The sequence below is a fragment of the Coptis chinensis genome, chromosome 1 (genome assembly GCF_015680905.1).
Source record: "Coptis chinensis isolate HL-2020 chromosome 1, ASM1568090v1, whole genome shotgun sequence".
NCBI lineage: Eukaryota > Viridiplantae > Streptophyta > Magnoliopsida > Ranunculales > Ranunculaceae > Coptis > Coptis chinensis.
Window position 1 is genome coordinate 11,374,797 of NC_141456.1, and position 9,374 is coordinate 11,384,170.

Here is a 9,374-nt window from a genome sequence, read left to right on the forward strand (position 1 = left end):
TGATCCAATTCAGATTGGTTGTTGAAGACGAATGCATCCACAAACCACACAGTCAACCTATCCATATAATTTTCGCGTCTCCAGTTTTCATATTGTTGTGTGCTTGTTGGCATGCTTCAGACAAAAGACCAACCCAATGTTAGGTGAGAGAGCTGTTTGAACCAAAAGGTGACATTGCAGCAGAGTTAAAATTTGGTTTGACAATTGTCGCAAAGTGGAACTGAGGAAAGTGGCACCGAAATGTTCAATGAGCACAATTAGGCAACAGTATAGAGGACAAAATCCTACAGAAACATCACACTAGATAGAACAGCTAGAAGTAAGCTTCATGGAAGGAGTTTATTTTGGTTCCCTACATTCCATCACACTGAATCTAACTAAAACCACTGGTACCTTCTAAACTTTGATGGATCATTTAAAAAAAAAAGTTCACTATGAACAAAGGAGATACAAATAGAAATAATTGAGTACTTGTATACAGATGACAAATAAACGAACTAACATTCTTCAATGACGAATGAAGAAACAAAATAGATTCTGAAAGTATTTTATTTATTGGTCTTCAATACAGGTAATATGAGTGGATGAAATTTCATCCATACGTTCATCCGCTCCCCTCTTCTTGATCTACAGTGCTGGAGGGTGTAGATATCGATCTTTTATCCTTTCCAATCATCCTTGCCTTCTCGATCTTCAGTGCTGGTCAGTATAGATACTAATGTCATTCCAGGACATGCACCTGATCTTCTTATGCTGGGGCATATGAAACTTAGGTTGTTTTGGAACAGTTGGATGCTTTACAGACCTTCAGAAGATGCAAAGACCAATTGATCCATCAGTATGGCGGCCATATATTTAAAATAACACTATCAGAACCTGGCAAACAAGAGTGCAGTGCCCTATTACAGATCTACCATGAGAAGGGTACCGAATGATTAGTCGTCAAAGCATTAAAGGATGAAAGTAATAATCCTTGATCATCTTATTCTAACACGAAATGTTTGCATTTGATTTTCAAAGTGGAAATCGTAAAAGGGAGAAAAAGAGAAAGAAAGATCGCTGATGAAGTAATTTCATTGCTAATATGCACTTTACTGATCAAGTCATTCCCCAGATCAGTTGTTAAAATGTTGAAGGATGAGTAAAATATCCCTCTTGTAATTTCAACACTACTTAAGCTTTCTAAACTCTTGGGTTTTCTACATAAAACTAAATAATGTCAAACAAGAAGCAGTATCATATAAAAACCTAAATTAGACCATTACCTTTGTGGAACAAAAGGTCTATCAAAATAAGGCATGGGCTGAGCTCTTGGAACAAGCTCCTTCCTCAATCTCCTTATCTCTTCCTCTTCTGCTAACTGCAAGAAGCCCAAGAGACAAATCACATATTTCGTAAACATTAACATATTGTGTGAACATTTTGCTATGACCATAAAAATTCATTTCTAGTCCAGACTCATACCTTCTGCTGCCTCTCTCTTTCCAATTTGTACTGCTCAATCAAACTCAATTTTTCAGTGACCTGAAAAAAAAATGTAATGGATGAACAATCAGCTTTTCTTAATGAAAGAAGCCAAAGGTTAGGTGCTGTGGAAATCCATAAAGATAATAGTAAAATAGCTATTAGATTAGCTATGTAAACTTACATAATGATCAAACTCTGCCCGCTCCACAGCCCTCATATCGCTGTGAAGCTTCAGGTCAAGCGGCCTCGTGATTTCTTTCACTGGAGGCTTTAGCAAGCACTGTTAAAGAGTATAAAAGAATGTCAGAAAACATAAACAGGAGTATATTCGTATTAAAATAGAACAAAGAAAATGAAGTAAAACCACAGCAATCAAACGCCGGTTATGTTGCTTGATGCTGACTAAAGAACAATAAACAGGTCTTGGACCAAGATGAAGCTTTGTTTTAAAATCTAGAGCAGATACTATCACCACTAAGATTCAGAAAGCAAAACAGAAAATCTGTGCAAATTTGGTCATTGACCTAAATGCCACACTTAATTTACGTCAATTCTAACCTCGGGTTCATCCGTTGTCCATGGGAGCCCTTGTGCAATTGGAATCCGTAATTTTTCCTCCTCCATAGACATTTCCTTTACTTTTTTCAGGAACTCCTCCTCCTTTGATCTCCCTCTTTGCTGCAACAAGAACCAATACATTACATAATTGCAGCCTAGAACATCCTTTCCAATAGTAAATCACATTCTTATCATAAAAAGTCCCTCTAATCAGACTGATTTCAGTAGTTGAAACAGTTAAGTACTGTTGTATAAGTGGAGCACTCGCAAACCTAGAGTCGAAAAAGAAAATGCATAGGACGTGTATGCAAGGGATGCACGTCAACCAAATCCAGCATAGTACTATTGTATGTCCAACAATGTATTTCCGACAAAACTGGTCTAATTCCTCTGCAGTAGGTTTTTATCTAAGCATAAACTATAACAAACTGTTTTAGGTAAGTTCTGATGATTCATACCTCAGTTCTCAGCTTAAATGGCTGTTGACGGGTGACTCTCAGCTGCATTTTCTTCCATTTCCGTCCACCAAATGTACCCGTGGAATCCGAACTCTAAGATCGCAGAAAATAAAACACATTACAAATGGGACTATATTTAAAACCAATAGGAAAGGAAACAAGAGTAAAGCTTACATTTCGCCTGCTCCTTCGCCCACCACCAGAAGTCCTACTTGAATCCAACGAAGATGAAACCCTTGAATCCATACCAAAATTATCCGAAGTAAAGAATAGCTGTGATGGACTAAATGAAGATAATGAGTCCCTTGAATCTGTAATCTTAGGTGGCTGCATTCCAGGCAATGGCAATCCCCACTTCAATCCCTTCTTATTTATGTTTTCTTCTTCTTCTTCATCGTCTTTCTCCATTGATTCCTTCTTACTGGGAATCGTACGCAGTCTCTCAAAGGCTTGAACCAAATACTTAACTCGCCCATCACCCTCTTCAGGAATACTTCTCCTCGCTTCTTCAAGCATCTTCTCTCTTCTTTTCTCAATCGTTGAACTTCCGGTTTCTTGTGGCACCTCATACTCTTCTGTATACCCATCATTGTAGTCAACCACATCAAGGGTTTCGACATTTTTGTTATCCCCATTCCTCCCTTCCTCTTGATTCTCAGCTATTTCACAGTTTTCTGACTCGTCGGCATTCTTCTCATGATCCAAACTAGTCCTATTCTTGAAAAAATCTTCTTGACTAGCCCTTAAATTTTGATAAGCAATACATGGACATTTGTTGACACCCTCTACTTTATTCTTACATTTGCAAGTAGCACCAGCACCATTCAATCCTGAATCTTCCACTCTTGGTTGTTTCTTCTTCGCCACAATAAACTTTCTCTCTCTAATCTTGCTCACTGATTTCTTCGACTTGGGTGTTTTGTTCATTGGGGAACTTCCTGATTTCTTCTTTGGAGTTGCATTCGCAAGATTGGGATTTGTATTCTCACCCATTTGAGATCTCTTGGCTTGTGATTCTTTCACTGGTGTCATTTTTCAACCAAAAACGATCAAATGAGTGCCTGGAAATAGGTTTTAGAGATTTGGGGATGTGGAATGGGAATGTGGTGTTTGAGATGAAAGAGAAAGTGGATTTTTATTGTTCTTCTGTTTTCTTGAAGAAGAAAGAGGAGAGGAGAAAAAGAACGTTGGAATTGCTATAGACGCTCTTGTAACGGCTAGTTTTCTTTAGAGGGTTTAATTTGAAATTTGGTTTGTTTACAGCCGTTGATTAGATGGTTTAACGGTGTTGATTTGATTTTGCTTTTATGGTAATGTAGATGCTAAACTGTCATCACTAATTACAAGCATTGGGCCTAATATTTAGCCTGTTATATATGGACCCCCTCTTTTTTTAAAGCCTTTACTCTAAGGAGGGTTATTTCTTTTTATTTTTTAGGAAAACCCTAGTTTGTACTGCATATTGAATGAACCACCCATACTTTGGAAACTCACACTTAACTACCCATTCCGTTTCTTATCTATTTTGACAACATCTATATTTAAATTAGGGTTAACTAGTATTACCCCCTAGATGAGCCCCTAAGTACACACAAAAAAAAAAGTCATTTTGAATTGACCGTGTTTTTTTTTTGTGTGTAATGGGAGAAATCCTAATTGGCCATCTAGTGAGAGAAATCCTAATTGGCTCATCTAGCCCTAAGACTAACTAACCCTTTAAATTATTGGTGATTCTGCCCCTTGTCTTTTTCAATCCACCCCTTTCTAATTTTTTAACAACAATTCCCATTTCTTGAATTCCAACAAAGTTGTTGTCCCTTCACTAAAACTCTACCAAATTATAAAAAATGGACTAAATCTATGCCAATTAATTATCATTGATTGAAAAATCAACTCATATGGACTAAATCTATGCCAATTAATCATCCATCCGTATGGGTCATTCTTGCTAATAATTCATATCCTAAGATCTAGTTAGTATTGTTTTTTGCCATGAAATTAAAAATATTTATGTGAAAACATATATACACTAATATTTTTTTTGCTATTTAAAAAACAACAAGAATTTTATTTTGTCCCTTCCATGAGATCCCTCTAGAGCCCAAACTTCCATTTCTCCGACCTGCTATTCCTCTTGCTTGGCCCTTCCTCTAAAGAGCCCTCACTCAATTTATTGCTAGCTCCGCCACGGCTAAACTATATTTTTAGTTTAATTTAAAAAAGTGAGTAAGTCTTTCTCTAATTCCTAATCAACTAATTATATTCCCCTATGTTGCACGGACACGGACGCGATGACTCGGTTATATCTCAAAAACAGTAGGACGCGGACACGACAAAGAACGCGAAAATTAATTAATATGTATAATTTTATTTTATATAAATTGAACATTAAAAACTAAATTAAATGTATCAACATTCATAATTTAAAACTATTAAAGATAAATAGTCACAAAATTAAGTTTAATATCTCCTAATCAAACTTTAAAAACATGTCATAAGTCTTAACAAAAAAAAAATGAAAAAATTGAGTTTTTTTAATATTATTTTGATTTATTTTTTATTTTTTTAGGTCAAATTCCGCGTTTTAACCATGTTAACCGCGTCTGACTGCGTCTTGACCCCGCGTCCGATTTAGTTGACTGCATCTTGACCATGTTGACCTCGTCCGACGCGCGTCCATGCCGCATCCGCGTCCGACGCGAACACAGCCTATTAGTAGGTGCGTCCGTGCTTTAGAGATCTTCCCTCTATCATCTTTTTCTTTGTCATTTCTCAAATTCTAAGGCTTAGGCCTTGGTGGAACAAACTGTTTAGAAAAGATATTTTCTAATCAAATCTGACTCTATTAGAAAAATATGGGGTATGAGTAACAGTGATTTGGTGTCATGTTTGTGTCCGTCGCGGGGGCATAATTGTTAATTCGTCACTTAAAAAAAATTCTACACATTTCTCGATTTTTCCTCTCGGTTTCTCTCGCTCCCGGTCTCCCCATTTCGCCTCTCTTCTCAAGCTTCGAGTCGCCCACCCTTTCTCTCTCGATCTCTCGGCTTATTCTCTGTTTTTTTAGTGGAATTGTGGTTTTTTCATGTGAATCTTGAAATAGAATTGGATAATTCAGAACTCTGATGCTCAACAGTGTGAGTCTCTTTATAAGGTTCTATTTCGTTTTATTTATACTTACTCATTAATTTACTTAAGTATGTAACTGTAACTAATATAATTGGAGCATTCTCTTGCCAATCATGGACAACGCTTAATAGAATTTGTAGTTTTGAAGTGGAATCTTAAATAATTGTATCGATGTAATTATACTTGGGCAGTGGTATTGCGTTTGTTTCACGAACACCCAGAACTCTGGCAAACAACACAGTGAATTTTTGAGTTATTTAAATTGTTCATTGTTTTGATGTTGTTAATAACTATTCGTAATTTTTCATTCTATTACCCATCCATTTGTTTTAAGTGTGTAGTTGGTTGTTTAATTATTTAATTGTTCAATTGTGTGTGTGTTTTTACTGTTCTAATTTCTAATTGTACGGATTCTATTGCCCACCGATTAATTCAAGATGTTGATCATGGACGACTCTTCCCTATTGGAGAGTGTTCTAATTTCTAATTGTATGTATTCGATCTCTTGCTCGATCACCAATTATTTCAAGACGTCGATCATGGATGATACTTCCCTACCGAACTCTACTATAGTTGATGATAGCAACGACATTTGTCGGGAACATCAATGGCGAGAAAGAAACTGACGCAATACATGTCTGAAGAACAGTGATTACATTCCTACCCCAGAGATACCTGCACCTACAGGTACAAGTATCTTATGAATTTGTATGATCAACATGCCTTATTCTCATTGATTTTTTTTTTGTCTAATCATTTATTATATTTCTAACAACTAAACAAAATCGTGATAGTGCTTCATCCAGTGTTGGGACAAGATCTAACTCTAAAATAAAAAAGACTATGTTGTGTTCATACCACAACTATGCAAGGGATTTTTTGGACACTTCTTACTTTGAACCCTTTCAAGTCCAAAATTTCAAGACGTGTTGTCACTGTGAAGCAAAATTATTTTCTTCTTAGACGAGCAATCTTTGTTGTCTTAATGGGTAGGTCAGTCTTCCTTTGCTAGCACCTCTAACCGATTTACTATGTTTATACACATCATAGTCAGCTGAGGGGATTCATTTTTTTTAAATGCCAATCTGATTCTCTGCATAAGTTTGACGCCTATGTATCAAATACTATGCGTAGATACTCCTGTTTTTCTTTTTACCCATGATGCCGCACTTCCTGTCTTCGGTGGACTATGGATATATGCCCAACTACAAAACATTTCCAAGGTAAGGAAATTATATCTACAAATCCATGTAATAGAAAATAATTCTCGGAGTATAAGAAACTTAAAAACGATTGCTAAAATTATGTTTATAATGAAAATTATTAATATGTGAAATTTATGTTTGCTCACCCAGAAAACAAAGAAATCACCTAAAGTGGAAGTTGACACTGGAACTACTTATGCCTCCATGCATGAATGGTTGTAGGTATAAGTTTTTGTATGCATGTGTCATGTGATGTAAAAAAGGACTTTTGGAGGCAACAAAATTTAATATCCTTATTTTGCAATGTAAACACTGATAATTCTTTTCTTCGGAATGATCATGGGATTGCATAAGCTCGAGCCTTTAGCAACGTCAAGCAAGTTGAAAAGGAAAAAGTAGTAATGTTTTTAGCTTAGAGGACCTACATGAAAGTTGCATAAATTTTTGTTGGTACTTTTGCAAATGCTCCGGTCTTTTTACGTCGTATTCTCTTTATTGATAAAACTAACACTATTGGGAGACAGAGCTAAATTAATTTTCTATAATCTTAAAATTATGTACTTTTCTCGATTGATTTCATATGCTTATAGAAACATCATAATGCAATTTCACATATGTTCGCAATTGTGGTTTTCAATTCACTACCCATAGATAGTTGGTAGCACCCGCAATAAATTTTTCAATAAGCCCCAGCAAGAATGTATGCAGCACAGACGCCAATTCTACTGTCTAAATTTTGTGTCGAAGATAAATGTAGAGTTTGTGTATGGAGTTGATAGAAAGTGGAATGGATATGGCCATTGTCCAAACAAGAGAAGTTTTGTTAGTTTGAACCATATATTAAATGATAGATTTTGTTGCAAGGTCCTAATCTAGATTTGTAATTTAGAACTTCATGTGTAATTTATTTTTGTTCCCTCCTAATATTTGAGGTTCAAGAGGGTAATTTATTTTTTTCTCACTTCTGATATGCAGTACAATCTTTGTGTGTGAAGTGTGCTTCTATTGAGTTCTTGTCCCCTACCTTAGTTAATTTCCTGAATTTAACAAGATTACTTTTTACTTTTATTGTTGTGGATGTATTGTTAAGACGTAATAAAGCAAGTTCCCAAAACAATTTTTTTTCCTCTCAAAATTTCCGACGTGTCAGTTACAGTACGTCACTCGCTGACTAAAATCCTTAGATATATATTATAGTTGTACCCTCTTGGCTCTATTTTTCAAAGCTTCACAAAGTCTCCAACTTTTTCTAAACTCTAATACTAATTACAAAAAAAAAAAAAAAAAAAATTCCAAATCTTTAGATATATATTATAGTTATACCCTCACCAATCTATTTTTTGGAGCACTCCAGAGATTCCAGTTTTTTCTAAACTCTATTACTAATTATGAAAAGTAGGATATAAATAAATAAACAATTTCATCTAGAGTTTCACAAAGTGTACAACTTTTCCTAAACAATATAGCTAATTACGGGAAAAAAAAAAAATTGCAAAAAACAATATTTTCAACTAAAAACGGTTTTCCTAAAACTCTTACGCCACAAAGAATAGTTTCCACACTAATCTCAGGCGAAGTTTAACATAACAAAGTTTATTTATAGAAAATGATAATGAAACTATAAAAGAACAAAGAAAAAATGAATTGAATTGCTTGAACATTTACTTTATGCATTCGTTAATCACACATATGACTGGGAAAAAGTGAAAAAAAAATAAACTAATAATAAAATAAGTAATAGTGTATACCAAAAACAAATAAAATTGTATTGTATGCACTATATATATGGGCCTAACAAATAAAGTTGAATCAATTTGAAGTGTAAAATTTAGTCATAGTTAAAGATTTCAAAAACCACAGGCCATAATAATTAATTACGACATATTCTAATTAAATTTATGAATTTTATAATTTCCAATTTTAGCGGAATAATGAGATTTAGTTAAAACGGACATTGGCTTAAATAAATTATATAACTATTGATTTAGTTAAAATAGACGTTGAGCTTAAATAAATTATATACCAAACCAAATCAAAACAAATTATATGTGGAAAATTAAATTATACAAAAAATAACATCACAAAATATATAATAGCAATTGAAAAAAAAAAACCAATAATAACAAATATTTTCAAATATATATAATACTGCATGAAACTAACATCAAATAACAATTAACGAGAAACAGAAAACTAGATGCAAATGCATCAAACTAACCTCAAATAATATTTAACGGGAAATTGGAAATTGGATGCACATGCAAACATTAAACTAATAAACTAATCTTAAAAATTAATTAATGGACAATCAGAATATTGATACAACTGCATTAAACTAACCTCAAAGAATAATTAACAGTAAATCAAAACTTGGATGCAAATACATCAAACTTACACCAACAAATAATTGTCGAGAAATCGGAAACTGGATGCAAATGCATTAAACTAACCCTCAGAGATTAAATTATCGGAAAATCGGAAACTGGATGCAACTGTATTGAACTAACCTAAACAAAATAATTAAATTGCAAAAAACAATATTTTCAACCAAAAACGA

The 9,374-nt window shown here is 34.2% G+C and overlaps 1 protein-coding gene across 2 annotated transcripts; it reads right to left on the minus strand.

The window, feature by feature from the left end:
* Window positions 1-307: 307 nt before the first annotated feature.
* Window positions 308-3,678, minus strand: LOC147522118 (microtubule-destabilizing protein 60-like). Of its 2 annotated transcripts, none has more exons than XM_086591233.1 (7): window positions 2,658-3,678; window positions 2,484-2,576; window positions 2,026-2,145; window positions 1,649-1,747; window positions 1,465-1,524; window positions 1,266-1,360; window positions 308-805 (listed from the first exon to the last, which is right to left on the minus strand). In XM_086591233.1, the coding sequence occupies exons 1-7, from the start codon at window positions 3,513-3,515 to the stop codon at window positions 694-696; spliced, it is 1,437 nt and encodes a 478-aa protein (XP_086447359.1). In that variant the 5' UTR covers window positions 3,516-3,678; the 3' UTR covers window positions 308-693. The 2 variants fall into 2 exon arrangements, with proteins under 2 accessions (XP_086447359.1, XP_086447362.1); XM_086591236.1 differs by having other exon boundaries at window positions 740-876.
* Window positions 3,679-9,374: the final 5,696 nt, after the last annotated feature.